General features: G+C 36.6%; 1 protein-coding gene across 8 annotated transcripts in view; it reads left to right on the top strand.

Annotated features, from left to right (window-relative positions):
- Positions 1-26,953, top strand: part of ANKS1B (ankyrin repeat and sterile alpha motif domain containing 1B) — a 407,552-nt gene that overhangs the window by 126,498 nt on the left and 254,101 nt on the right. For all 8 annotated transcript variants that reach the window (XM_038155524.1, XM_038155523.1, XM_038155513.1 and 5 more), the window contains exons 11-12: positions 13,284-13,420; positions 26,768-26,948. In XM_038155524.1, the coding sequence (XP_038011452.1) occupies positions 13,284-13,420; positions 26,768-26,948 (318 nt within the window). The remainder of the gene's footprint in view (positions 1-13,283; positions 13,421-26,767; positions 26,949-26,953) is intronic.

Here is a 26,953-nt window from a genome sequence, read left to right as displayed (position 1 = left end):
ATATTTGAAGTTAAAACACATGGGGATGGCTGATACCATGGGATCAGTTCATTATCAAAATATGCGCACTCTCCACCCATCCATTATGTTCCAGTAAATATGTTTACATTGAAGTAATTTCGTTTTCCAAAGGACTAGGTTCCATTTTCTCTACAAACTCAAGGAAAAAGGATTCTGCTCAGTATATGTTAAAAATTTCCTGGTGTTTTGTTGGGTTTTATTATTATTCATTAAAATGCAGTTGAAAAAAAATCAGCCCTCACAGGAGTTTTTGGCATTTTTTTCAAATGAGTGCTCATCAAAGTGTGTGCATTCTGACCAATGCTCAGTTTCATCCATCCTGGTGTGATTACTGTCTAGAATGATCTCATTATACACTTGACTGCATGCTGTCAGACAAAAACCCTTTTTCAAGTCAAAATAATAATTGAAAGGAACATAATTATTTTTGGCTGTTTTGCATTTTAAAGCCCACATGAAAATATTCTTTAGCAGGATTTGAGTTTTTCTTTGTTAAATGGCTATTAGTTGCGACATTCTTTGTAGTACTTTTGAGTTAGGGCTGGAATATAGAACATATAGAACATAGAACACATTAACACATAGAACATATAGAACATATTCCATTCTAGTAAGTAACACTACACCTCAGAGTGCTGATGGGATTGTTTGATAATTGAGCAGATGTAAATGATAGTGCCTTTCATAAGTGGCAGTAACTTAACAAATAAATGGGAACTAATACTTCTGTAAAACTCACCAATTTGCTAGTATTAGGAGAAATACTGATACTTAATCTATTCATTTGTTTGCAGTTTACATGCATCTGGTACATTCTAGAGGAATATAAGCTTTAAATAGGTATAGCACTGCACAGAGATCTTAATGGGTACATAGCAAATATTGTGAGTCTCCTGACGCACCTGTGAATTTTCTGCCAACCTTACCCTGAATTTTCTACAAAGCTTTTCAGTTTGAATCTTACTCCATTTTAGAAGCTGGGAAGAGCCAGTTATCTTGAGCTCATAATTTTTATCCTCCATATTCAAGACTAGATACTGTGCTATTTTGCATGAAGATGAAATTGAGTCCTATAGTATGAGAGATGCGGTGCTCAAGAGCTAGTGCTTCACTTGAGTTATGTCTATAATGCAATGCAGCTCAAGTACTGTAAAAAAAGCTAAAGTGGTTTTCAGAAACACTGGAACTGCAATAGAGGTATGTGTTGAATCACACAAAGAACTCTGTCTTTTGTGGAAGATTAATTTCTCTACTGTTTGGTCTCTTAATTTCAGATGGTAAAGCCGCTCAGCTCTAAATGTTTAATCAATAGACACTGAAATATACATATCTTAGGGTACTCTAGACATTCTCAGCATTACTAATGCTCCTGATCTCTCCTGCTCCTTTTAGTGTAGTTTTTCCAGCTTTTTTGGTGTTTTTGTATTGAAGGTTGTAAGTTTAACACAGTTTATTAGGGAATGGTTTGTGACTTGCTGTGTACTTGGCAAGTAGATTTGTAGCACAGTTTTTGTTATGTGATTACCTTTGATTTAGCTATTAGATTTGATTACCTGGGCAATACCTTGTATTTCTATGTCCCATATCAGGGATGTGGAAGATCAGGGGAATCCTAAGTATCAGATTATAATATGAGTGAATATATCTGTATCACAGAATATGAGAATCCTATTCAATGATGGGTAATCCTGTGTGCATCCCAGCTCTATGCCAGACACCCCATGCAGTAACTCTTCCCTTTTACTCACCACCCAACAAACTAAAAAAGGTTTTCTGGTTCTTCTGACTGGCAGTCTTTAGGAGAATTTATTTTGGTGACTCAATGTGTCAAAATTGGAACATAATTTTAGTTTTTACATGCAATCAACTGAATAGCCACACTAATAATTTTATTTCAGCATTGGCCTGAATCTGATCAGAAATACTAGATTTTATTATTAAAAAAAATACTCCTATTTTTACTGTCTTTACTTCTCCAGTAAAAAACAACTGAAATGTTGTATTTTTCTAAAAAGAATTGAGATGGTATTTAATACTTGAATTCGTTTAACTGTGTTCCACTGAGAACTCTTTCTAATGAGAATTATATGTTTTAAGAATTTTAACTAAACTTCTCTATTAACTTTGATACATTTGGAAAGCAGAAATCTTGGCAAAGCTTGCTAAATTTTGTTGAAGTCTAAATATTTGTGACAATATTGAGCAATTTCTAAAATAAACCAATTTTGTACATAATGAACAGATTTATTTGCTTTATTCAGTATAATAAATGATTAAAAATAGAAAAACATTGATTCCTAGTGAAGGTACTCAGTGTTGCATTAAAAAAAATCCTCCTATTTGAAGCTAAATAAAAACTATTCATTTACTTCCATTTTCTCTGCTTGTGTCTCCCTTTCTCATCTGCTAGTCCTGATGGCAACGTGTACTTGCTGCCATAAAGTTTTCTTCTCTTACTTTACAGAAATTTGATATTTGTTCTTTTTATACCATTTTCTTCTTATGCCACCTCAAAAGAAAACTTGAAGTGTGCAAGTGATGTAGGATTCTGCTATATATCAAAATAGGATGGGAAAGGTCTCCTATTGCCAATCCACAAACATAGAGATGCAGCATGTATTTATTAGTATCTAATAATAGAATAATTTGCTACTGCAACAGAATATCAAAATAGTCTTTTTCTTTTTTTTTTTCCTGATATGCATTAAAATATCTCAGTTTTGGAAGAACGCATATGAAAGAATATGTTCATACCCAGCTGCTTTTTTGTTATCAGAAAAAAAAGTCTTCAAATAGACTATTTCATATTTTGTGGCTCCAGAGCAGGATGTGTTCTTTCTGTAGTACAGTATATCACTGTATGTGGTTGTAACTGTTCTGGATGATGACATTAAAACCAGTAAGAATACTCTTTCCAGTCTAGCTCCAGCTCCAGTTCACCCCATGTCCTTTTTCTTTCACAAATCATTCTCTCCATGATGGAAGATACATAATAAATAGCGCAGAACAATTAAACCATTTTCTTACCCATAGGACTGGGATTTTTATCCTAAATTTTAATCCAAGAGCATTTCCATTACTTTTATGTCTGTTTATGCCTTACATTATGGTGAAAAGATATCAGAACTTTCTGTGAATATTGTGTAAGTAAATTTTGATAAAAACCCTTTTTTCTAATCAATTATGTAAGTTTTCTTTCAGAGTTTTTCTCACCCAACCTGTTATAAATGCAAGAAAAATTTGCTAGTGATCAATTTAACAAAAACATGTTCAAATGGAATAGTGGCATTTGCAATAGGAAGTTGTTACTGGTTAGAAGTTCTGCCAGTAAGAGTGACAGGACTTGTGTGGTCTTCTAGTTAAATTCTTACCTGTGTTCCGGTGTGATTTAATTGTGATTCTTTGTTATATTTTAAGAAATGTAAGTTTCAGAAACTTGAAAAAATTCAAGCCATATTTTTCTCCATAAAACTTGACAAACTCTCGATAGTTTTAGTTAATTATAATCCCTCTTGGTTTCTACTCCACTGTGCTGGAATACTCCTTCTTGTCTAAATCTACTGATTTGGCTCTATATCAACCAAATGGGCCAAAGCTGCATGGTCTAAAAATTGAGATTTATTCATTTGCTGTCAATAGCAAATACAAATGGCATACCTCCTCAATATATACAAAGTTTTGTGCTAATTTAATCATTTCTTTATATAATTAACTGCAGACCTCAAAAATTCCAACAGTCTATCCAAACTAGATATCGGTGGTCTCTATAATCAATGTAGTAGGTTGTATTAGTGGGAAAACATAATGGGAAGAATTTAAAGAAATTTACAAAGCCAGCATATGGATCTTAGAGAATCTAAAACCAAAATAAGAGAAATCTGTGGTGGTAGCAAATTAGATATGCTGAAGTGTTGAGAAGATTCTTAACACTCAGAAAAGTTATGTGAATCCTGCTTGTCAGTCAGAAGGTAAGATTAATAATGTCTAAATATATAAAATTTTTATAAAATATCATTCTACCTGAATTGCGGAAGACAGAAAATAAATTAATGCAGGAATATTATCAAAAGGAGTAGAATTTTAGTATTTTTTCAGATGAAAATGATATTTACAAGTGAAATATATAAAATATGGTGAGAAAGTTTTGGCACACTAACTATAAAATGGAAAATTTGGAAATTAAAAAATTCTAGCAAATTTTTGGGGGGTTTTGAGTTATTAGAAACTTTACTACTGTAGTGCCAAATATTAGCTGGTTGGAAACTGGATTGTGCTATTCCAAAATTATCCACAGTATTTCCTTTATCTTTCTCAAGTCATTTGGACACTGTCAGGACACTGTATTGGTCTATATAACTGGTCCACTCTGGTCCAGATGCTTTGGTATCTCTTTCAAATTGAATAGTAAAGCCCATAAAGATTCCCTGAATTCTGACTGTGTGTTTGTAGTGCATTCTATCTGCTGGAAAAGTTCTTTATGCCTAATGAATACAGCTGTTACACAATACAATATGCAATATATTAACAAGATACTTCTTTCAGTGTAAATGTAGATTTAATACAAAAATGTAGATTTTTCAGGGTGAGAGTTGAGCTCCCTAAATTGCTCTGAAGCTGCTTGAGAATTTAGATACTTTAAATAGGAATAACTGGATTATGAAACATTTTAAAACATATCTGTATCTTTGGTTTTAAAATATTTTGGTTAGCTCTTTGACATCAGTGTTTTGATAAAGGGCTTTATTAATTAATTGATTCTTAGAAGAACTGAAAATATAGGGTTTTTTCCATTAATTGATTTTCACTGTAACTGTAGATAGATGTATATTGGGAGGTTTATCTTCAAGACTGTGTAACTGAGCTTCATGACTGGGGGGGTGTATGGCTACCATTGGCATTATTTAAATGATTTGAGAACACTTAACTCTCACCACCTTTTGTGGTTTATTTTCTGAAATAATTTGACAATGTAGCCTAATTCAGTAATCATCTGTTGCCTTTGTAAGAGTAGAGTATTTTTTCTGCACACCACACTTCACACTTTGGTTACTTCCTTTGGTTTATAGGAGAAGCCTTATCAAATACTAAGGCATGCATATGATCACATTCAGTGTCCTCTCACTGATAAGTTAGACTTAAAAATATGCCCAGAAATCCCCAGTATCTACCATTCTTTTTTGGGGTAGTTTCTTTGGTTTTTTTTGTTTTTTTTTGTTTTTTTTTTTTTTTGTTTTTTTTTTTTTTTTTTTTACAAGACTATTAGGCATCCCAATTTTTAGTTAATGGCTAAGATAACCAAAAATATTTTGACACATGTAACTATACCCTGCTTTTCACTGAACTCCCAGAAACATGGTGCCTGTGTGTTGAGACAGTGCAAATGTAGAAATCTATGAAACAGACAGGATCTGTTATAGACAAGCTATAGACAATATCTGTTATAGACAATGCAGTCATTACTGCAAACCTTTTACGTTTAAATATGGAAAAGCTAACAAAAAAGCCATTGCACAAAAATAAAAAAGGTAGATGGCAACTGTCTAGTATTGTTTTTGAATGCTCAATTAGACATCAGCAGCTTGCAGAGGCAGTCTCAAAAGGTTACTCAGGAAATGGTGGAAATCACCCATCATCTCTCATTAGTACTTAATGAGAGATGTTTTTCCAGACAGTTGCCTGGCATTACAAGGGTTATGTGAGCTTGAAGCAGTTCCAAAGTCTGTTTGTGCAGGTGGGTGATTAGAGGAAATAAAAACTTGATAATAGTCATACCCAACTCTCTTGGATGATGCAGAAACAACTAAACAGACCCCCTGCTGCCGCTGGAATGCACTTCACTGGTAATTAATTCCAAATACAATCCTGAAGTAGCTGCCACATCCAAGACTGGGCCAGTTATATCTTTGAGTGCTTTCAACAAGATGGTTGCAGATATATATTTACAATTCTACTCAGAACAACAGTTATTCAGGTTTAAGTGTGTAGGAACTAAGCAAATTCAAAAGAGCAAATTCAAACAGTTGAATCCAACCATTCTCCCTATGCATCCAGTGTAGCTACCTACTGATTCTGTTATTCACTATTCCATCTGTTCTTTTGAAATGACTCTGGTAATGTTTGTTCCTTGAAATCCTGAAATACAAAATTGTCCTTATCTGTAGCTTGTAGATTTATTCCATATTGAGTGGTCATGTAGGAGAGAAGATTTACTGTTGGGATTTAGTCAAGTTAAAACAATTTTAAAGCTGAATCCTATGCTATGGGAAATTACTTAGTACTGTTTGAGGCTACTCTGTAACATGAATGTTTTTGTTATCTCCCTGATAAAATAGGAGGTTTTCTAATTTTTTTTTCTGTATTCCTGTATGAACTGCTTAATTTACTATATGCTATTGCTGTTAATCTTTCCAATGGGTCCGCCACTTACAGGGGACAACACATTTTTATCACACATGCTGTCCAAGAAGTCTTACACATGTCATCTGTGAATAAAATCAGTGCTGTTCCTGCTATTTTGTGACCTGCTCTGCTCAGTTTTGGGTCTATGTTAGTTCTTTCCTATTTGATGGTTTGGACTCCTGCCTTGTAAGTCTGCTTCTGCTGGAATTCAGTAGCCAAGAGTGATCCACAGAGAATGGACTGAACCCAAGTGCTGTTCTCATACAAACGTGCATACTTTTACTAAAGTCTGTGGGTTTGGTTTAGAATAATGGGTTTATTCTCTTTGCTCTGCCTTAGAAAGGTTGTTAATGAGCCCTCTACAAGATTCAGGGCATCACTGGGCCAGGATTCTCTTTACCATGCAGAGTCAGATTTAGATGACTCTTCATGTGGGCCTGTGTCTCTTTCCTACTTGTAGATCAAGCTCAAAGATTCCCTGAAGTGGAATCAGGGAAGTTTCTTGGTCTCCTCAGCATGAGGGTATAAGCATATCCCTGATAAAGCATCCATATCTTTGATTATCACAGGAATCAGAAATTGCTGGTTTATCTATCACTCCAGTGTAATTATAAGTGGCAATTCTTTTTTCATTCCACCTGTGAATGTTTTAATAGGACTAGATGACCATTCCCCCATTATCAGAGAGCATTCAAATCTGTTCCTAGTGGTACCACACCTGATGGGACCTACATTAATGTGTTAATTTCTTAACTAGTCAATTAAATCGGCCATTTTGGTGGCTCTGTTCTCTGCAAGGAGATGTATGTAAGTTCAGTCACTGCAGACTGATCCTCCAGAAATAGTACTATTTCCATAATATCTTCTTTTTCACTCTTCCAAGATTTCTATTGGGATTATGACTGATTTCTGTCCAGGACAGGTCATTAGCATTGCCATGTTCTTTTTAGAGCTTTTTGCCTTCCTGTAAGATATTTGATGTTAGGACGTGCAACATGTACAGACAAAGGCACTCCACCTTTTTTTCCAAAGACAGATCCAAACCCATAGAAATTGCCAGACTAGAGGAAAGTTTTATAATAGTCTAGCAAATTGAGTCTGCTATAATTGATCAAATTTAGGTCTGTCTTGTTACCACACTAAAAAGCATTTTGAGCCCAGATGGCACTGAGCTATCTGGACCTTTATGCATATTTTTGCATTGTCCCTGATGATGGGGTGTCCAAAACAGATGGAGGATTTTGACCTACCTTCAAGTAGTTTGAAACGTTGCATGAAATATTCTACACTGAGCAGAGCTTGAGGAAGCTATTGCTAATAACAGGGTGTCTTTGGATTTGTTGTCCATTTATGTGAGCAGGTGTATCTCTATATATTTATGTGTATGTATGTTAATGCACATTCATTTTCAACCCTTGTCTTTTTTCTCTCCCAGTTTTGCAGTGAACAAACCTGTCCAGGCCCTGCATTTGTAGTATAAATTTCTACAAGATCATAATGATTAGGCTTTGTCCTTTAAATATTTTTGTTCATGCCTAGTATTGTCTTTTTGGATGTTTTAGAATTTAGTATATGTATTTAAACAGCGTTAGGTGTGTAGTGTATAAGCTAGTTCTAGGCTATCACTGGTCCATACCTCTGAAGTAAAATAAGCATTTCTTCCATTTTTATAGCAAATTGCAAATCTGAGAATACAGTATTTAAGTGATTCCACAAATAGTTGGAATATGGAAATAAAATAGGTGGAGCATACATTTGCATTTTGGCTCAGGGCACTGGATGTGGATATGAAATAAATCATCATTTGCAGTTACTATTAATTTCTTCACCAGCCAGCTTTGGAGCACATAAACCAGATTCCTTCTGGATGTGATGCTCCCTTTTAGATGGGCACCAAAAGCACAGAGTCCTTCTGGACGCTGGAAGTTGTGAGGAGCATGGGGGTGTTTGGTAGAATAAATAAATTGCTAGATAGTGCTAAAAGTTCAAACTCACATATATTCTAGATGGAGTGTCATGCAGATCAATTGCTTTTGATCTGCTGATCCATTGCCATTACGCTAAGTTGTAGAAATAACTGATGTTATAGCTAATACAGACATAACTGTAAATTTTGATAAGGATGCTAGCATGTTTCTGCAATGAAAGTAGAAAACTAGATTAACTGTGTGTTCCATTTTAAAGATTTATTTCTGAGGTGAAATCTAATTATAACTATATTTCTGCAACATAGGCTGTGTCTGGTTTTTGATATTTTGTTTGCTGGGATGCAGTAAGTGTTCTGGTTGGTGTACTTAGTATTGCCTGATAGTTAATATTGTGGCATTGTATGCATATGGTGCCTCTTCTTTGAGTATATTATGAGAAAAAAAATCTCAGAAAAGTTTCAGTGAGTGGTTTGTGGTTTGTCCTCACAGAACATAGATAGTGGGATGAAAATTTCAATGAAACACACTCGTTGAACTCTGGTGTTATGGTCTATTATTATCCATGAGGGCCTTTTTCTCTGTGCAGTGCTCCCTGAGAAGAAGAGACACGTGAAACCAATGACTGATGTCACACAGCTCAGGAAAAGGCAAAATTCCCTGTATATGGCTTTTTTTTTACCATCTCAGTTAAACAGTGGACATTTTTGTGTTTTTGTCTGACATCTTAGAAGACAGCCCTTGAATAACACCTTAGTTTGCTCTTACAATATACTAAAAGACCGCATTCATACATTTTCCTTGTTCTATTCTATTTCCTTTGCCCTGAAATAAAGAAAATGGAGAATTTCAAGTCCTCAGTAAGCATTTTCAAAAATCAGAATAAGCTCAAATTACATAGACCTTGTGACTTCACTTATGTGTTGGAGGAAGGAAGGAATATTAGAGCATGTTGCCGCTCATTAGATTTTGGCTCCTAGATGATCCCTGGAACCTGATGTTATGTGACTTACACAGAAACATCTAGATTATTGCAACGTGAGCCAGGAACTGGAAGAGAATGACAGTTGTAAATACTTCCCTGTTGGCCCCATCTGTAGCACCTATCAGAAATTCAGCATGAGAACTAATCATTCCTAGGTAAGTTTGGTAGTTTCTTAAGTTTCCAAGCTCTGTTTGCCATGAAATGTTTTTCTGAAACTTGCAGTGTTGCCATCATAGTTACCTGAAGGGGGAAAATTTGCCTTAGTTTTGTCACCAGAAAAATTAAAATATGATTATTATATAATTTAATTCCGAAGAAAATAAATTCAAAGATACTCTTAATGAAACTAGAAGTACTATATACATAAACAGGTCCTACAAATTGGTTGCAGGAACTAATTTGATGGTGTTGTTCTCTCTCTGATGGAGCAGACCCAGGTAGTAAATCATTATTGGTTCCTAATGGGAACATCCTACTGTGAAAATAAACAGCTGTCCACAATAAAGAAATTGTTTACAAGAAATAATTACATGTCAGATGCTTAGCCCCTTGAGAAAGAAGGAAAGGCCTGAAATACTGAACAGTTGGGTGTTTTTTCTGGGCTGTTTATAAAAAAAAAAAAAAAGAGTTCATAGCTTCTTTTTGCAAAGTTTTGTTTTAGACTCTATAAACATGATCATTTTTTTTTTTTATTGCTACTTAATTTTGCCTGGAAAGAAAATCTGTAACTACTCTTCTCTGAGGTTGCTGCATATTGTGTATATTGCTGAATTGGTTGTGGTTCTATTCACACATTGTAGCTGGAGAATTTTTTCTCAGCTCTTTCTTGTAGTGCATGTAACAGCTCTGTTCCCCCTTCTGTATGCCTTCCAGTAAATTTTCCTTCCAAGAATATCACTCCCAGTCAGTTCAATGGCACTCATGTGGCATGTATGAAGGAGGAAAACATGGCCTTCAGTGAGCTACTACTGAACAGGGTCAACCAGAAGTCTTTCCTATGCAAAGACCAAAAGCTTGCTTATGTAGCTTGACTCTTCTGTTACCCACTTCTGCATATTTGAAGTGTGGTTAAACTGAGCTGAGGTGACTATCAACAAGGCTTTGAAACAGAATAAACTGGTGGGCAGACAGCTGCATTTGTTACCATTGACACCAATCTGTGTTTCTTAGGTTGTGTCCTTTGAGTGATCCATCCTTGAGCTACTTCTGCATCTGCAAGACTGCCTGAATTCACTTGCAAGGCTTTCATGTGCTAAATAGCTCAAGGGCAGTTGTGCTAACCAAGCAGGGAAATAGTGACAGAAAGGCAGGGACTGCTGGAGTATGGAGGAGTTGGTGTCCTTTATAGCTTTAGCTGCTTGTCAGAGACAATAATTCTGTTTGTTTCTCACACCAGTGAGTAAATAAGTGTACTTATCTGGATTCATGTGGAGCATTTCTCACTCTAGAATTCATTTTTTACCTTCCTATATATGGTGCCTGTGTTCCCACTTTTCTTGACAGCAGTGTAGTCCCTTGTTTGGTAGCTCCCCAAACAGAGGCCAGGGATCTCGTAGAGCAACTCTCTGATTCCTCAGTAAGGGAGGTTCATTGGTGATGTTTTATCTGTCCATAGAGTTAAAGGAGATGCTGTTTCATAGTCTGGAGCAAAAGATGTGAAGACTTTCAGCTCACTTAAAGTGTTACTCTAGCCTTTGTCTCACAATGAGATTTTTCAGAGTATATCTAGCCTTTGTCTTCATTATGAGATTTTCAGAGTATGGTAAGGCTTTAGAGGTTTCTCTTCTTGCCAAATCCCTATCCGTCCTTTCATGAGCTGGGCTTTTGTACCACAGAATACTCATTTACATGGTGCACGTGAACAACATTATAAAGTTAGACACCAGATCAGGCAGGAAAGAATATGAGAGACTCAAGGCTTTCTGAAATGCTATCAAAATTATTCCCTGTCAGTTATGTTATTGTGAGAATTCATTTTCAGTTATTTTCTAAGGCTGTGTTAAAATTGTTTTGATACATTGTATCAACACAATTGTATTACTTTATTAAATAAATTACTTCTGATCCAAGCTTTCTGTACACCCTTATGATGATTCGGGAAGAACTCATCTGCGTGGTAAGACTGCACACCTTTTGGACTGGAAATTTCAATGAGATACTTTTAAAAAAAGTTGGACTTCTTGGTTTCTGTAACAGGGGGGGTTCACTCTGTCAGGTAATGCCTGGGGTTATCTACAGAATGTCTCCCGTTTGAATGTCTGCCAATCTGTCATCTGAATTTTTGTTTATACTTTCACTAAGGGCTGTATCAGTATTGCTGAAATCGAAAACATTCCAGCTTGACATTTGGTTTAGAAGAATAAATTGTCAGACTGTATTTGATTAGGAACTTTGATTAGAAACCTCATCCAGTTACAAAGTGTTTCTACAGGAAGAATCCTGCAGATTTCCTAGAATCACTCATGCTGTGAAAGTATCTGTAAGTTGGAAAAGCCAACAAGTTTACTTTCCTGAAACTATTTCACTTTATCCTTTTATTATCTCTGTTAATGTAACTGGCTGTTTCCTTCCTTTCAATATCTCTGTTACCCTTCCAAGAATTCTTTCAGGTTAGTAGGACTGAGAGAAGCTTCTCTCGTGACTTTCACAGAGGCATTTGTGACTTGTGCAGAGGGAGGAGCTCGTGTGTGTACCTGTAGAAGTTGGTCAGGTGAAAATTCTCCAGCTTATTGATGTTTGGGTTTTTCTGGAGTGGATTTGTCAACAGAGTGGAAGCATATATTGGAGAACCACCACGATAAGAAAAAAGCTTGCTTTCTTCTGTGAACCCTGCAGGCTGTCAGTTGAGGCCCACAGACATGAGACTTGATGTCATTGTCTGGATGCAGTGCTTCAGGTGTAACAGCACATTCGGGAGCATGGAGCACATCTTTGCAACTCACAAAGAAAGGTGCTCACTAAATTCCCAGACACTGTAATAACCACCATAACCATGCACAGACAATGGCACTTTCCCCAGAATCTGAATTAAAGCATTTCTTTACTGATACAATTCTAGAGGCCTGAAGTAATGTGGAGTTTTAGGCCTTCTGCTAAGTCTTTCCTGTGATTGGGTACTCTCACAGCTGAGAAACTTATTTCGTAGTCCTCTCTAGCCTCTGATCTGATTTTCACCAACTTTACATTGATTGAACAGCATTAAGAACATTTAGAGGATGTAAGAATGATATTTCCAGTCCTTTTTAATGGCTCTTCCCAGTGCCATAAAATGGTAAGATCAAAATATGTCCAAAGAGCAGTTTCCCATGCAGTTTCCCATACACATACAGGTATTTTTGAGCCAGCTGTAGGTTATATAGCTGAGGTACTGCTGGAAAGGATGTTACTGCAGTGCAGAACCATATGGAGGATGCAAATTTTACCTGAGAAACTGAGCACATTTTCATGTAATGAGTCCTTTCTGATCAGTTATGATGCTGATCACAATGTTAAGCGAAGTTGTCAATGATGTCTATTAGCATGTTCTAAGTTAGTATGTGTTTGTGTGACACAAAGAAATATGTAGAGCTTGGTCGTATGTGTTGGGTTTTTCCAGGATGAGCTAGAAGTTGCATTATAAATCTTCCTTTCAAGTCACCCCTGTTATAGTGATAATATTTGAATTCGCTCTCAGTAATTCAAGGTAATGAAAGTAAAACATTCATGGTTGGTTTCCACCTCATTTTGTTTAGGTTTTGAGAGAATGCTGTATCTTGTCTTAACATGGAATGAATCTATGGGCTGAAAAAATAAGTTTAGATATGCAATATATTCCTTGACAAATATATTTAAATTATATTAGGTTTTATAAATTTAAATAGTGCTCTGAGTAACCTTCTGTTTTCAAAGTTCTTTTTTACTTTAAAATATACAAAGTATTGGTAATTTCACATAGATGTTATTTTTATTCACAGATAATGCACCTCAGGTAGCAATTACCGCACCAGGATCTGGTAACCATAGAAACAGCTCCACAGGCCCAACACCTGACTGCTCTCCTCCATCACCAGACACTGCACTTAAAAACATAGTGAAAGTCATACGTCCTCAGGTAGGTGCTCGCCATAAGCATCCTCTTATTTGTTGTATTTCTCCTTTTAATAGCAGGCTGTGATGCACATATTCTAAGAGGATGTTATGGCTTTATGCATTTCAGTAGGTCAAGGACATAAACAGGACACAAAATACTTTGTCTTCTTAAGAATCAATCTTAGTAGCAGAAGAAGATAAAATATTTTATAAATGAGCCCAAATGTACAGAGAGGTATGTGTGCATACTTCTTATAACGCTGATAATGAATGAAGTTCTTATGCAGTATTTTGTCTTTTTGCATACTCTTACTTTTCTTTCAAGGTTATGTTTTGATTTTATCAGTATTATTTCCATATTATTTTTTTTAGGTTTACTTTCTTCTCTCTGCATCTCCATTTGCATTAAGTTATAATGTTTCATACCTTTTTTATTTTACTTTCCCATGCAGTATTGCTTATGAACTTCCATATTTCTAATACTGTTTGGGAAACAAGAACCATAACGTGTGGGAAACTTGAGTGCTCCATATAATTATTTAAGGAGTGCATCTCTTTAAAACCAAAACTTCAAAGTAAATACATGTTAGAACTTGCATCAGTAATACAGAGTTAATCAGCATAGAGAAGTTTATTTTAAAATCGTGGGATCATGGGATGAGTCAGAACAAACCTTGGGATGATCTATTTCCTTGTTTAAAAAGCCATGACATTAGGTGTGCCAAAGCTAGCTCGGACAACTACATGCTGAATTGACTAATTGTGAAACTTTTTTAATGTGAACCAAAAGAACTTCATCTCCTACTAATTTTGGGTTCAAGTGCAGCCATCTGTTCTTTATTGCTAAGCTGGTCTCTGCAGCTGAGCCACTCTGATGCTATTGGATGCAGGCTTTGTACCATCAGTATGTCACTGGCACTTGTTTTACTTGAGGAGTAAGCTGATGGACACATGATATTTTCCTAGGACTAGTATAGGCCAGGTTGTTTTGGTACCACACAAGTGACTGCGTCACAGTGTTGGAGGTGAATTTTCCTTTCAGTTCTCATTGGAGTGCACAGTTGAGAAGGTCTTGCAGAATTAAAAGCAATGACTAGGTGCACTTGCCATTTCTGTCTAGGAGCCACTGGCTTCCTGTGGCTGACACTGTCACTGTACAATAATTCGATTGACAGGCTGGTGCAGACCATCCCCTTCTGATACCACTGCAGTTCAGGTTCCACATGCTGGTTTAAATCTAGATTGCAGAGAGTCTAAAATTACAGATTCTTCTATTTTTTATTTTTATAGTTGTTTCTCATTTTGCTTGTTTCTGTAGTGTCTCTGTCCCTCCCACCCTACATTAGTCTGTAGTACTGAAATGCCTCCTTCCCTCCAAGCTGTTTTTTATAGTAGGCAGCAAACAAACAGAAAGGTAATGAAATATTGTTGAAACAAGCTGTTGTGTGATAGCTGATTGAAAATAGCATTTAAAGAGCTGTTTCCATCATGATATTGCCAACAGATGGACCCAGAACACTTCATGGTGATGCTCTCCTGCTAGTTAGCTCTGAATGGATTCAGCAGATTCTGAGGAGCTATTTTCAAATTTAAATTATTCCATTTACTGACTCACAGCATTCTCATAGTTCTGCAGAACAAAAGCTAGCTCTGTGATATATATGGTCAGAACTTTACCACATTTCCTAAAATGTCTCTCACGTGGCCTTACACATGGCACAATCCCTGTACAGAAAACAACAGCAGACAGGCATAATGTATGTTTTAGGTCTGTGTGCTAATACACGACAAGTTGGATATGCTGTAGCATTCAGATCCCATTATGCTTCTCCTGTTTTCATGTGTTTTATGCACATCCCCCAGTATTCTCTATTTTCTTTGTTTTTGCTTTTTATCTAATCACCTTCCCCTAAGACCTCAACTGAAGAATTGAGACAAAGAAGCTGTAGATATTTGCAATGTGCTGTTTGCTAACCATTAGTGTTCATTCTGCCTGCATATTTAATTCCTTTCTTCCATTCAATTACATGGCAAGCTCTTTGAAGGGTAGCACAATGGGATTCTATTCCTGACTGACCTCTCACCATTCATGTAAAACTAATGAATACTGTTACACAATGTATGCAAAATAATTAATTTTCTGTTGGCTGCCAGGGCCTCTTTGCATTTTTTCTAGCAAAATAAATTGATTTCTAAGAGATGTAAACCAAGGATCATATAGATTTCCAAAACAGCTGTCACTTTCCCTTTTTTCATGTCTTGTGCATCCAGCACAGGAAAGTGGCAATAAAGGCAGAATAGGAAACTCTTCAGCGGCCATCTTTGCATGAGGCAGGCTTTGGCAGCTTGGGTGGAGCTTCCAGAAAAGTCTGGCCTTTCAACACATGTAGTTATTTTTACTTGTAGCCTTACTTATCTTTCCTGTAGGGTTGTACACATACTGGTTTACCAGCAGGGGGGAGAAACACTGATTCTATGCAGCCAGGACAAGAGGACACAGTATTAAGGTGCATCAGGGGAAGTTTAGGCTAGACATAAGGGGGAATTTTTTTACAGAAAGGGTGATTGCACAGTGGAATGGGTCACACCTGGTGGCATGATCATCCCGGGAGGTGTTTGAGTGTAAAGTTCAGTGCCACAATGCCACCCACCTCTACTACCTTCAGTCCTCAGGCTGGCATACTTAACTATACTTAAGTATATACTGAAGTATCTCAGGGATCTGTGTACTCTTTTGTCTGTGCACCTTAGCTCTGGCTTGTACTTCTGATCAAGTATTTTGCAAATAAATTTCTTCTTTTCAAATTTTCCCATGGTCAATTTCTGAAAAAAAAGTTTTTTGAAAGTCGCATATATGCAGAAAATAAGTGAACAGAATTTAGCTCAGGTCTGGAATTGGAATTGCTTGATCTTTTTTTTTTTTTTTTCTGATTGTCCAGATGAGGCTTACAAAGTTTTTAACTCTTGAACTGCTAGTTAATGGAGACTTTGAGAAAGTGATACACTTTCAAATTAAGGATTTATGCTGCTGTGTATATTCACAGCACATGGGATCCAAAATAAGATGGGGTAGGAGGACAAGTAGATGAGTCTCCTTCAAGATTTAACTTAGTTATATTAGTACATAGACTAAAATATTACTTACCTTATCACACTGTAATTTTAGAAAGTGGTAGTAAAATGAAGTTTGGTCTATCACAGTTCCTGTAGCTCTCAGTCTGGATGAAGCCTGAAGCATAACAAGCAGTTTAGTTTTGTTCATGTATTTTTTGTATTAGCTACTCAATTTAATAAGCTTCTCCTTATTTATTGGTTCAGCTCCATTTGAAAAATTAACTGTATTCATAGAAGGGAATCTTTTTCCCTGTAAGAATGTTTCTTTTGCCAGTGTTATTTACTTGTGGGTCTTGGGCCAGTTCTCATAAAACTGAATTCTGACTTCTCACCTTTAAATTTAGTTATTAAATGTAGTCCAGCATTTGCATGTTGTCTTCTTGTCTTTTTAAGATGTGTTTCAAAATGGCTTACTGTAGGTACAGCTTTTGATGTCAAAATGTGGATCATTTAAAAGTTACTTTGATTTTATCTATCATGAATTAGTATTTTCCCTGTTTTATGTGAATAATCTAATTCCTTAAAACTGTTATTTCAATGCTGTTAAGAGAGTTTCTGGTAGGAGGACAAAGGAACAAAGAATTTCAGTGTTTCTGACATGATGAACTTTCATAATCTTGTTCTTTCTTGTTTTATTGCTAAGATCTGCAATAATCTATTCATCATAATATCTTTTTTTTTTTTTATTACCAATATGGATGTGCTGTCTTTACAGGAATCAGTTTTTTTCCCCATTTATCTTTTTTTAACCTCTGTAAGCAAAGTTGCAATTCAATCTATGGCTCTTCATTCATCTGGCTAAGACATCTCTGAATACAGTAGCAGCTAATAGTTTAAACATAAGTAGGCAAAAGAAATTGTCTCCTTTTTCTCCAAATTCTAGCAGAATCCTGCAGGACATGTGTGGCCTCTGATAGGCCTATCCCACTTGTTTGGGCTACCAGGTGTATGACAGTTTTTGCATGCACAGTGTGCCCATCAAACCTGTGTATATGTGGTTCATCGAGACATAGGGAAAGACAAGGACCAGGACACTCCACTCCCTGTTTCAGCCTGGACATGAATAGACAGGCCATCTGTTGGAGATATGTGCTCTAGAGCCTCCCTAGCTGACTTAAAAAGTGATAATAACTTAGATTCAATGAAATCATTTATCATTCTTTTTGCTGGTAGGTGCAGGAATTACTTTGAACACAAACAAACAATCAAACAAAAATCGTCTTAGTGGAAACTCTGGAAAATCACAGTTCCAGAAAATAAATTTTCAAAACTAATGGTTCCATAAACAGGATTTTCCAGGGGATTAGTGTCACTGTTTCCCCATGTTGAAACAATAAAACTATTTCTGCCTGGTTCCTCCCCTATACTAGCACCATGCTGCGGTTTCCTTAGATGTTCACAAATGAAATGTACGCCTTGTGGCGGTTGGCTTGAGTTGGCACGTCCCTGTCTCTGCCAGCTTAGTGAAATCCCTGCTGGAGGTTGTTGCACCAGTACACAACACCATGAGATCTCTGTGTTGCATCTGAACTTGTTTTGCAACACATACACAGAAAATCTGTTTTGTTCCACTTTACCACAAAAAGGAGGGCTGGAGAACAATGTTATGCAATAAATTCTCTCCACTCTCTGAACGAGATCACAGGACAGCAGAGGTGCAAGGACCTTCTTTGTCCTATGAGCTTCTTTCTGTGCTTAGCTTCACTTACAACACGCTCAGCCAGGCAGGGAACAACCAGGGAAATCACTGTGAAGAAAGGCTGTGCAGGCACACGGTGCTTCCTGTTCAGGTGCACACTTCTGCTGCCGCTGTGTTTTGGTGCTGGACTTTGGGCTCTATCTGTGCTTAGCGTAAGAGGCAGATGAGACTTAAAAGCTTTTCAGAGAGTTATGATTTTGTGGGGGATCATATCCAAGGTAAAAGCCACTCCTGGGTACATGCTTTTATGAAGTTCTGGGAGGTGCTGAGCATTCCCCAAACCCTCTAAAATAAAACTGTGTTCCGTAGTCCGCACATGGGTAGAGTTAGTGTTCGTCCTTTGTGTGCCCGGTCTGGAGATTTTGCCTGGATCTCATAGTGTTTCCAATGTTGCATGTATCTCTTAGGGCTGCAAGCGCATTAAGGTGGATGTCAGCAGTCAGTGACCTTGATTCTATGTAAATATATTTCAGATTATTCTCTCTGTGACAGGGAATGTCTATACAAATCTACTGCACACAGTTTGATGTCTTCTCGTTCTAATGATGTTGAATAAAAAATAAAGCTTCTAAATAGACTTGAAAAAAAAGGAGCTTAGCAGAGTAAGAGGTATACTGTCATTGCCATTAAAATGTGGTTAGCAATTAATCTATGCATGACTGACAATAGGACGGACATTATGAAATGATTTTATTCTGGAATACTGAGTACTAAACACATAAAAAAGGCTATGGTTGGAATTGCCTCGCAGGATTGATTCCTACACACCCCTCTTCCCCAGCACACATCTCCCCACACTCACCTGTTTTACCACAGCATTCATGGGCAGAAGATGTGTAACAGCTCCAAAGGAGAATATTTGGGAAAAAAAAAGTCCTTGGAGCATGAGGGGTACTCTGTGACTACTTAATAACAACATTCAACAAAATATTATTAAAGAGATGCCCTGTAAGAGATCTCCTTTGACAAGTAGCTATAAAACATAATTCTATTTATATATTTTAATTAGGTCTAATAAGAAAACATAAACACATCTACCCAGTACATGGTACTAATGAAAACAGCAAACAGTGTGTGTTAGTGCATTTAATTACAGTTCAACAGGACACTAAAACACAAATATAAATTAAAGCAGAATAACACTCTATTGTGAGGAGTGTTAAGTTTTAGAATGTCACTTGTACATGCATATGTCTTTCATGGTTGAAATTGGTTTCTTACCTGGAGAGATTTTCTAGGTTGTGATTCCTGATTCAATATAAACATAAATCATGCAGAAATATAGAACATTTTTCCTGTATGAACTTGTAACAGACAGGTGAACTACTGTTTTTAAAGGTAGTTCAGATACTGAAAGGAGCATCTATGCTAGTAAAATGAGTTTTAGCTCTGCAGAGTTGTCATCTACACTGTTGAATTATGGACACAGTCCTGGGTATAATTTTGGTAGTGTACAATTTTCTTTCTCCAAACCTATCCACTGTCATGCCTGATTTGTGATTTGAATAGAGCAAGCACCATTCTGGTAGATAATTCTGCCTTGAAGACCCTTCTCTGACACCTACTGAAGTTTAATTGTAGGGGTGTGAACAAATCCATGCCAGTAGCCCTGCCCTAGTACACATGATACTTGGAAACAGTAACATACTCAGAATATGGAAGATTAAAGCATTACCTATTGTGCCTTCATGGGTTTCTTACATTATATTCTTAGCATTTTCATTTGTTTCTGTTAGTATGGGGGGGTTTGAGCACCTTAGTTACGCAGTAACCCCTTATCATCATCTGATAATGCACATTTTCACACATGCATGTTGTCTGTAGCATGCAGCTTAGAAAAAACAGCCATCACTTTGCCCCTTCAAAATTTATGAGATAAAAATATCATGATACAAGCAATTTTCATAATCTGCAGGTGAAAAAGGGGATGTTACTAGCAGCTGGAAGCCGAGCTTTTTTGAAGAAAATGGTCTTACATCCATTTTACAACTGTTTCAGTGAAAATCACACTATTTTAATCTTTGAAAGATAGAACATTTTTATATCTGAGGAATGAAACATTCCTCTTGTTTATCAAATTTATCTCTTGCTATTTGGATCTCATTTAAAGCAATGTTTTCCCAGGATAAGTATAATTGTGTATCTTCAAAATCTGGTCACATCTATCAAGGAGGGAAACTGCTCCAAAGGTGTTGCAGTTTTTGGCATTCAGGATTGCTGCTCCTCAGAACCTGCAGCTGCAATATGGTTGCAACTAAAATTAAAAGTAAAAGGCAAGGAGGATAGAAACTGAGGGAGATCAACTTTTTCTCTTATTTATTTCCTGTGTGGTTTGTCATCTGAGATAAGACCACGGGTAGAAGGGGGCAGCAACCCTCTGACCTTTAATTACTTACTCCAGTGGGGGGCTTTTAAGGCAGAGGTAGGATAACATGCAGAGGAGAGCAGAAAGCACCGTGTCTGTATGGCCCCCAGAGTCACACAGCACAGCTTCCTGACCACAGGCTACACAAAGAGCTGAGTCTGTGGCCTTCCTGAACATGGCACTGACAGGGGAGTGATCCAAGTATTCTGAGGGACCATGAGATTACCCTAAAGTAATATGCACTTCCTGGTCATGAAGGATGCAAGCAGTGTCTTTCTCTAAATTAATAATCAATCAAACAGAAATTGCTAGGACTTTGACACTATGCTGTCATTAAAATCAATTTAGTTTCAGAATGCATTATGCTTTTAGTATCGTAAAGGATCTATGGCTAAAAAACAATGAAAGCATTTTTCTTAAGTTTTTGGTTTGTTTTTTTTTTTTTAAGTCTCATGGTCCTGCAAGCTTCCTGTTGTGACTACTTGGGATATATTAGATACCAACCTCTGTGTATTTTCTGCTTTCTGCTCTTAAACTTAATTAAAATATTGACAAGTAAAACTAAGAATGTCAAGATGGGTGCTGAAACTGCCTATATTTTATTTTTAATTGCTGTTGCAATATAAGATAAAGTTTTGTGAAATGAAAAAAGAGAAAGTTATATTACCGTGTTAAAAAAGAAATGTGCCTTCAGCTTGTTCAACATGGTATTTTGAAGCTTGACAGAATAATTGATTCAGTGGTCTAGTAATAATTCAGTGTAGTCTTGCACTTCTAGGTGACACAGATAAATCAAACACAGATGCATTGTAATCTCCAGTTTTTGCAATTTCAGGGCTACTTGATCACCTTAGCTCAGATCCTGTAAATCAAATAATTCTTGATGGCAGCATTGACTGATGAGAATGTATCAGAACTGGTGATTTCTGCAAATCAAACTGGAGCAGCAGAAAACAAGGAAGCTTGTCCTGTCACAGGCTGTATTTTACCGAGAAAATTTTGAATGTTTTGGGCTTCTATGTAAGTGTACGTGATCAAAAGGGACAAAGACAGAAACTGAGATGGTATGCTGCAATGTCGAGGCAAAAGGCAGAAACCATAAAAGTCGTGTGAAAGTTATATTTGATGGGGAGGACAGAGGTTAAAATTGAATGCATTCAAGGACAATGAGAGGGATGTAGGGACTGTAAAGTCAGTGTGAGATAGCACCATGAAGGAGTTTGTTTGAGAGACCTTGATGACAAAACCCCAGAGAAAACAGAAAGTAAAATTTTGGAACACCAAATAGAACTGGAATCAACTGGATACTGTGCTGGTCTTTTTAGAGTAACATAGATTTGGAAGGAATGTAACAATAGATAGGAGAAAACAAAAGAAGAGAGGTGCCCAGAGAAGTTGTGGATGCCCAGTCTCTGAAAGTGTTCAAGGTTAGATTGGATGGGGCACTGAGCAACCTGGTCTAGTTGAAGACGTCCCAGCTTGTTGCAGAGTGTTTGCATCTAATGACCTTTAAAGGTTCCTTTCAACTCAAACCATCCTATGATTATATGAAAGGGAAAATGCGTGTGTAGAATGAGATTTTAGAGGAAGATGAAGGAAGGAAAATTTCTGAAGAAGGAGTGAGTTGATCAGAGAATTGAAGGGATTGAATCAGCTGGGCAAGTATCAAAATGAGTGATTTGAGTGTCCACATAAGTGCACTCGCACAGTGTTAAATATGTGAGATGAGCCTGGAGGAAGGAGCTGCAGCCTCTTGCTTTCTTTGGTAAGTCTGTATTTTATGTGCTAACTAGAATTTGAGAATGTAGGTGCAGTTCTCTCTTCTATCATATATTTTCTGCATGATATATTGCAACTGAAACCAATTTCTACATTATATAGGGCAGCTGGAATTTTTCAGGTTTTGCCAAATGCAGAATTTCCTTAGGCTCATTGGTTCTGAGTGTTTTAACAAACCACACATCTGTCCCTTGGGAAAGATCTACACCCTTGCTCAACATCTGTAAAATGAGGCAGCTAGCTCTGCCATAGTACCAAGTGTTGTGAGAATTAATTTTTTTAAGACTATGATAGTGCTATGTACACAAATCCCAAAGGTAAAAGAAGGTGAAGTCAGAAGCTTGTATTGCAGAGTATACTTCAAAGCTGAAGTAATATTTTGGTGTTAAATTGAGAAAGGAGTTTTGCCCTACTGCCTCTGCTAAACGTTGTAAGAAATATTTGAATGATCCCTTGCCTGCTCATAGTGTTACATGCCACTTATGGTAGCATTACAGGACTTGCATGCAAATTCCATTAATGGAGGGATTAAGTTCTTACTTGTCTTTTAAATAAAAAAGCAATTCAATATAAGTATTTTGATGCTTTTACTGTTTTTGCAGTTTCAAAGGGATATATTTCGTTGATATATGTTCACTACAGACTGAACATGAAAATATTTTTATTATATACCTGATTTAACTGTTATTTAAATCTTATTATTGCAATATCTTTAAAGATTTGTACTGACATTTTTTTCTTATACATTGAAAAGATTTATTCATTAGCCTGATTTGATATGCTGTTTTAGGGTGTTGTAGGGTTTTCTAGGTTGTATTATGACAATTGAAATAATATTTGTGAAGAAATACCTAAAAAGTAAATATTGATCATTAAATAGATTTACACATAACAAGTGGATTAAACACATTAATGTAATGAATAAAAATCTACTTAAGAAAAAATCTGCATGCTATGTAGCATGCTTTTTGAGGTGAAGTAAAGCCATACGTATGCCAGAATTTCACAAGGGTTATCTAAGCATGTCCAGACCTTTGGAGTAGTACAAGGAAGGCATGTAATGACAAAGCTGGCTTTGAAGAATGAAGGAAGCATTCTCTTTTTGGAACAGAGTTTTGTGTTTGCGTTTCACAGCCGTGAAATCTTGACCCTTGACTGAGTTATGGTGTTCAATGTAATAAAACATCTTAGAATTTTTCAGAAACAATCTCAAGAGTTCTTGGTAAATGTAGTTAAACAGTGGTTTTGGCAGGGGCAATCAGCAAACCAAGTCAGGAATTACTGCCAGTAAGACTAGAATTTGATGTCAGATTCTAAGAAAAGATTTCTTGAGTGTTTCTAGGAGTGAGCTGGATGTGAGATTAAATCTGAGTGTGAAACACCTCTGCTTTCATTTCTGTGTATAAGAATCTCTGTCTGATTTAGAGTCCTAATCTCCCATCATGCATAGGACAGTTGCAGTATTCAATTCAGTTACTTAAAAGTAGGAATCTAATGTCATTGAAGGTGCTATAGAAGTGTCTTTGAAATGCACATGTACAGGTATTGTACAGGACATATATAGGGGAGACTTGCACTCTTCTGAATGGCAGCAGGAGGCCAGGTGGGATGCCCTAAGGAATCTGCAGTGGTGGTAGATACCTGCATTAAGGCAAGGGAATCAATACCAAGGGGACTGGGGTGAGGTGAATTGTTCTCTGAACTCTTGATAGTACACATACTAGATCGTTATTTTATTGGCTAGATCTCAAGTGACTGCTCTGGGAGCTTAAATACCTAGGGTACATATAAATAGCTATGCTGGAATTTGGTTGATGAAATTGGGAGAGGAATTTAATCCTAACTGTAGAAAAAAGATAAATTCCTTTCTACTGGTTTTTTTTTTCCGTTAGTTTGTTTTTTGTGCAAATAGTGCTTTAGAGAGATAAAGGCAGAGAGATACACTCTGCTAAAACGGGTTTACAGAGTCTCTCACAGCATATATGAAAAACTAGTGTACTTTAATAGAATAACATTTTAGAGGACACAGCAAAAGTGCAAAAAATTCCTCTAGTTCCTCTAGTTTCTTAGTTAGCTACAAGGGCTTAGATGCTGGATTCCTGACTAATTATGTAGAAAAATTATTGGCACTTGTTAATGGATGGACCGTGTTAACTCCAAATGTATTGCAGCAGTGTAATGCTGTGCAGTACTAGAGGCTGAGAGAGGTTCTCTGCAGAGGCCTTAGATTGGAAAGACATATTAAACTGAGATATGTTTCTCTGAATCTGTAATAATAATGCCCAAGTCCAAAATAAGGTAGTGAAAGGCCAAATGGTGTATCAGATGGCCAAATGGGTGTATCAGCCAAAACAGTGGCTGGAGTGCTGACTAGACAAAGGCCAGGGCAGTTGCCTTTGGAGCTGCTTTGGGGGACAAAGATGGACCATTCCAGCTGCCCATTTAGGCGGGAACTATCTCAGCTTAAAAGTAACCAGAGATACCACACCTCATGTTAGGAGCAGTGTCCCCTTTTCAACACAGAAGTTCAAGTCCTGCAAATCTGCAGACACCATTGCCTGGGAGAGGGCCAGAAACATATTTCTAAATGACCAGAGATCATTTTCAGTTTTAGAAATAATTAGGTCATTTGTGAATCTGTTGTCTGGCAAAAGTGTGCCATTTAGATTTAATTAATACAGATGAATGTTTTTAGTCTGATCTGAGAGTTATTTTGGCTCAGATCCCAAACAATGACTTCCAACCACACTGTTTGATGTTGGAGTCTGTCCCTGTTCATTTAACTCTCCCATGAAATTACTAGACCTAGGAGTCAGGCTTTCAAAGTAGAAACTGGTTTTAATTATTAAAGAAAGTAAGTCCGCTCAATAGACCATAGATGAGTTCCAGATGCTTACAAAAATTTCCCTTTTTCTCAGTTTTAACATGACTCAGTTAATTTACATGATGCCTAACACAACTTGGAGAAATAATCAACATTATACAGACCTAATTCTACTGAATTTTTCTGTCTGACATTCCAATAGGAAGAGTGAATTTTTAGTGAAAACGGCCTGGTTCAGTATTTATAACACAAGCATTGCAAGACTTGTAACCTAAAAATTAAATTGACCAAAACCAAATTTGAAAATCACTCCACTGGAATAGATTGATGGATTTAACAGGTAAGGGATGGTAAATACCTTTGTGATCCGAGGAGGATCTTATGCTTCCAAAGGTAATAATTATGTCCTGACGCTAATAAGGAACAAGTTTTTGACCCTTACAAATATTCTGACATGTTAAGCCTGACATGCTAGAACAAGAAGAGCTGAAGCATCTTTTACTTTCTTTTTCTTATTTTTGTCCAGATTTGGATATCCAGGGCAGAATTTCCTGAGATGTTTTTCTCTATTGTGAAATAAATATATAGACAGTATAAATGTGGATGCAGGGCTTCCTCTGTTTTGGAGACGTTTAATGTTTCAGGTCATTGCTCTTGAAGCAGCAAGGAGCATTGTGGGCTTAGGTTATTGTGTGTATGGAACCAAATGAGTGCTGCAGCAGACTGTTTAGCGTGGCATTGCAAACCAGCAATAGTCTGTGGCTTAAAAACCACGATATTGACCACCAAGGTTATGCCTGCACTAGTACGTAGTGCAGTGCAATGGGAACAAGTCCATATAGTGAAAAAGTTATTGCTGACCTGATGAACACATTATATAGATTTAATTTCTACACCTGATGGTATAGATCCACCCATAGGAAATGAGTTTCTCCTACTTTAAGACTGCTCTGCAATCCAAAGCACAACCATTAAATGGGGTCTCCTCAGAGGTTTCCTTTGAAAATAAATATTTGGAATAAAGTAGTACCAAGTTGTTTAACTGTTGCATGAAAACTCATGCAGAAAGTTTGATTTTCGTGTATGTTTTTCAAGCTGACACTTTTCCCTTAAGCTTCCAGACGTTTCAGTCTTTGAATATTTGAGGCATATTCATAAATGGAATAAATAGCAGAGGGTGGCTTTCGAGTGATGGACACTTGATATTATTTAGTAAACTTCATTATACAGGCATCAGCGGTCTAATTGTTTTGCAAGATGTACCCAGCAATGCAGCTGGTGAAGAGCTCCCTTCTTATCAAAAGATGATTGAAATTATTATATGCAAGACTGTAAAGGCCTATTCTATGTTGAATTAAATTGATTAGAATGAAGACATGCATTTTTTCTAATAAAGATTAATCCTGATTTTAGAAGGAAATTATCTCTACACACCACAGCTTGTCATGTGAAATGATTTTTACTACTATAACCTTTGAGCCAAATAAAAAAAGTAAAACCAAAGAAAAATAGGTTTATTAAATGTAAAGTAATGAAAACGATATAAAAAGTCTGTATTTTTCATGCCAAACTTCTATTTTTCTTGTAGCCAAAGCAACGTACATCCATAGTATCTTCTCTGGAATTTCACCGAATGAATCACAGCCACAATTATTTTGAAATCAACCCAACCATTGGCTGTGCAAGTTTTATTTCTACTCCTGCAATCAGTCCAGCTAATTATTCCTTTGGATCTCTGGAATACAGTCTTGAAGAGAAAGAAGTTACAGGTATA

The sequence above is a fragment of the Motacilla alba genome, chromosome 1A (assembly GCF_015832195.1).
Source record: "Motacilla alba alba isolate MOTALB_02 chromosome 1A, Motacilla_alba_V1.0_pri, whole genome shotgun sequence".
NCBI classification, from domain to species: Eukaryota; Metazoa; Chordata; class Aves; order Passeriformes; family Motacillidae; genus Motacilla; species Motacilla alba.
The sequence above is the reverse complement of the archived record's forward strand: the minus strand, read 5'-3'. Positions and strand labels throughout refer to the sequence as shown.